General features: G+C 56.8%; 1 protein-coding gene across 1 annotated transcript; it reads left to right on the top strand.

The window, feature by feature from the left end:
- The first annotated feature begins 142 nt into the window (after positions 1-142).
- On the top strand, positions 143-1,251 carry LOC121918408 (acidic repeat-containing protein-like). Its single transcript, XM_042444460.1, has 2 exons — positions 143-377; positions 747-1,251. The coding sequence occupies exons 1-2, from the start codon at positions 286-288 to the stop codon at positions 997-999; spliced, it is 345 nt and encodes a 114-aa protein (XP_042300394.1). The 5' UTR covers positions 143-285; the 3' UTR covers positions 1,000-1,251.
- The last annotated feature ends 1,227 nt before the right edge of the window (positions 1,252-2,478 follow it).

The following is a 2,478-nucleotide window of genomic DNA, read 5'->3' as shown; positions in this document are numbered from 1 at the left end:
CTGCATGTGGGCTGCCTTTGTGCAGCCTTGGTTTTGTTCAGAGCAGCTTCATGGCCAGTGGAGGCCAAATAGCTCATGCCATACTAGAGCCGAACTGGCACCTTGCCCTAGGAGTCCCTGGCTGGCATCCCTTCCTTTTGTGACTCCTGAAGTGACTTTATCTCTGCCTTAGATCGCCTGCGGGACACTCTGATCCACGAACTCTGCCACGCAGCGACATGGCTGATCCATGGGGTTCGGGATGGGCACGGCCGCTTTTGGAACTTGTATGCCAAGAAGGCTGCCATGGTTCACCCGGAGCTCCCTGTGGTGTCACGGTGCCACGACTACGAGATCAAGTACAAGTTTACCTATGAGTGCGTTTGGTGCCGGAAGACGTAAGTGGCGGGGGGAGAAAATGCCCTCGGCCCCTGCCTCTTCCTCTCCTAGGAAGTGGAAGGGAGCTTGTTTCTGTGACCTCCAAGGGTGGGTTGGTAGCAGCCTGGTCCTCTGAGTATCATTGAACTGCAGCTCCCAGCATCCCTGAGAGTGGACCCTGCTGCTTGGGCTGCTGCAGGTGTGCTTCAGCAACCGCTGGAGGGCTCTGCTAGGAATGCTAATGGGTCTTCCTTGTGTGACTTCTCTTGGCTGTAGCTTGGCTAGAGGCTTGTTGCCATCCTGATGGGTGTTGGGAGCGCTGGGGGTTCGGTTGCCCCTCTTGCCTGCATTGGGGGGAGTCAGCCAGAGCCTTGTGCTTTGCTTTCCAGGATCATCGGGCGCCACTCCAAGTCCTTGGACACACAACACTTTGTCTGCGCTCTTTGCCAGGGTCAGCTGGTGCTGCGCCAGCCCATGCAGAAGGATGGCACATCGGCTGAGAGGCCTCTGACTCCATTTGCAAAGTACGTGAAAGAGAACTACAGCTCTGTGAAGCGTTTGCAGCCGAGCCTCAGCCACGGAGCCGTCATGAAGAAACTTGGCGCAGGCTTTGCCTCCCAGGAGCGTGGGCTCAGCGCTTGATCCCTTGCAGGAAATGAGGCGGCTGCTTCGGGAGAGCGGAGGCTGCAGGTGATGCTCTCCTTCCCAGGAAGAGAGGGAGAAGGGCCTGGAAAGGGCTGCCTGGGAAAGGCCAGGCTCCTCTGCAGCCCAGCCACACCTAGCTCACCTCGGGCCTTGTGTGTGTTTAAACGTAATCCTTAGGGCTCTGAGCTCAGTTTCCCACCGGGCATTGAATCAGGTGGGCAGCGCATGAATAAAGAGAAGTGAACCACCTGTGTGTATTGCATGTGTTCCTTTTGGCTTCATCCATGGAGGAGTCGCCAGGAGCCCTTGAGGCAGGACACATGCCATTTGTGGCCCCTGGTGCCATGTGGCCCTATTGCCATCTGTTCTCACTGCGCGGCTGGTGCGCACAGCCCCACAAGTCACTCTGCAGGTCAGGAATGAAGTCGGGCAAAACACCCCAAAGGTTGGGGGGCAGGGGGGGCTGAAGTGCAATACACCCGCCTAATAGTAGTGCTGCGTAATCCTCTGGTCACCGCCCTTTGGGACCGGCTGGCCAACCGGTTGCACACCCACCTACTAGTAGTGCTGCGTGACCCTCTGGTCACCACCCTTTGGGTCCAGCTGGCCAACCGGTTGCACACCCACCTACTAGCAGTGCAGCGTAACCCTCTGGTCACCGCCCTTTGGGTCCGACCAGCCAACCGCTTGCACACCCACCTACTAGTAGTGCTGCATGAGCCCTATTCAGCTTGTCTGCAAGGCTATTGAGGAGGATCTTGCCAACAGCCTCCCTGAGATCATGAACTGCTGCAGCCACAACACTTCCCTACAAAGTGTAAGTCTCTCTGGAGACTTGTTTCTGACGGAGCTTCGCTGGCTCCTTGTAATGGCAGTTTCCCTTCTAAGTGTGCAGAGACCGATGGTTTAGTGACCTGTTCCAGAAGCTTCCTGGAACCAATGTCTCGGTGCCTAGTCCATACTTTGGGCAAAGGGAACAGGGCTGCCCTCCTCTCGTCTGCTGGGGCCACTCCTGTCCTCCAGCCATTCTCACAGCTAGTGGACCTTTGCTATCAGGTGAGACCTGCAAGTAGTCCCTTTAGGGCTCTTGGGCGCAGCTCATCCGGCCCTGGAGGCTTGGGTTCCCTTAGAGCAGCTGGGTGTCCATTTACTCCCTCTTTGCCTATTCTGAGCTGTAGTCCTGGTACTCCATGGTTGGTTCTGTTTCCAGCCCTTAGAATGCTGCTTTCCTTTTGGGAGAAAGCGGAGGCAAAGTGGCTGCTGAACAGCCTCCTCTCTGTCCCTTCTCCGCCCAACGGCCGGCCATTTCCTTGCTCTCCTCTTGCTCTGAACATAGCCGTCCCTGACGTTTCCCTGGCCTCCCTGCCAGGCCTGGGCTCCTTCTGAGCATTGCCTTTGCTAACATTCACCTGCAAGTCTTGACTCATGTTCCACTTGTGGTCTGCTAGGACTCCAGATCCCTTTTGCATGTACTGC

The sequence above is a fragment of the Sceloporus undulatus genome, unplaced genomic scaffold, assembly GCF_019175285.1.
Source record: "Sceloporus undulatus isolate JIND9_A2432 ecotype Alabama unplaced genomic scaffold, SceUnd_v1.1 scaffold_10568, whole genome shotgun sequence".
Taxonomy (NCBI): domain Eukaryota; kingdom Metazoa; phylum Chordata; class Lepidosauria; order Squamata; family Phrynosomatidae; genus Sceloporus; species Sceloporus undulatus.
Note: the sequence above shows the minus strand (reverse complement) of the source record. Positions and strands in the feature narration are given on the sequence as shown.

Coding starts and splice junctions, on each gene's coding strand:
- LOC121918408 (XM_042444460.1), top strand. CDS start 286: ATGGTTCACCCGGAGCTCCCTGTGGTGTCACGGTGCCACGACTACGAG. Junction 378..746: donor TGCGTTTGGTGCCGGAAGAC/GTAAGTGGCGGG, acceptor TTTGCTTTCCAG/GATCATCGGGCGCCACTCCA.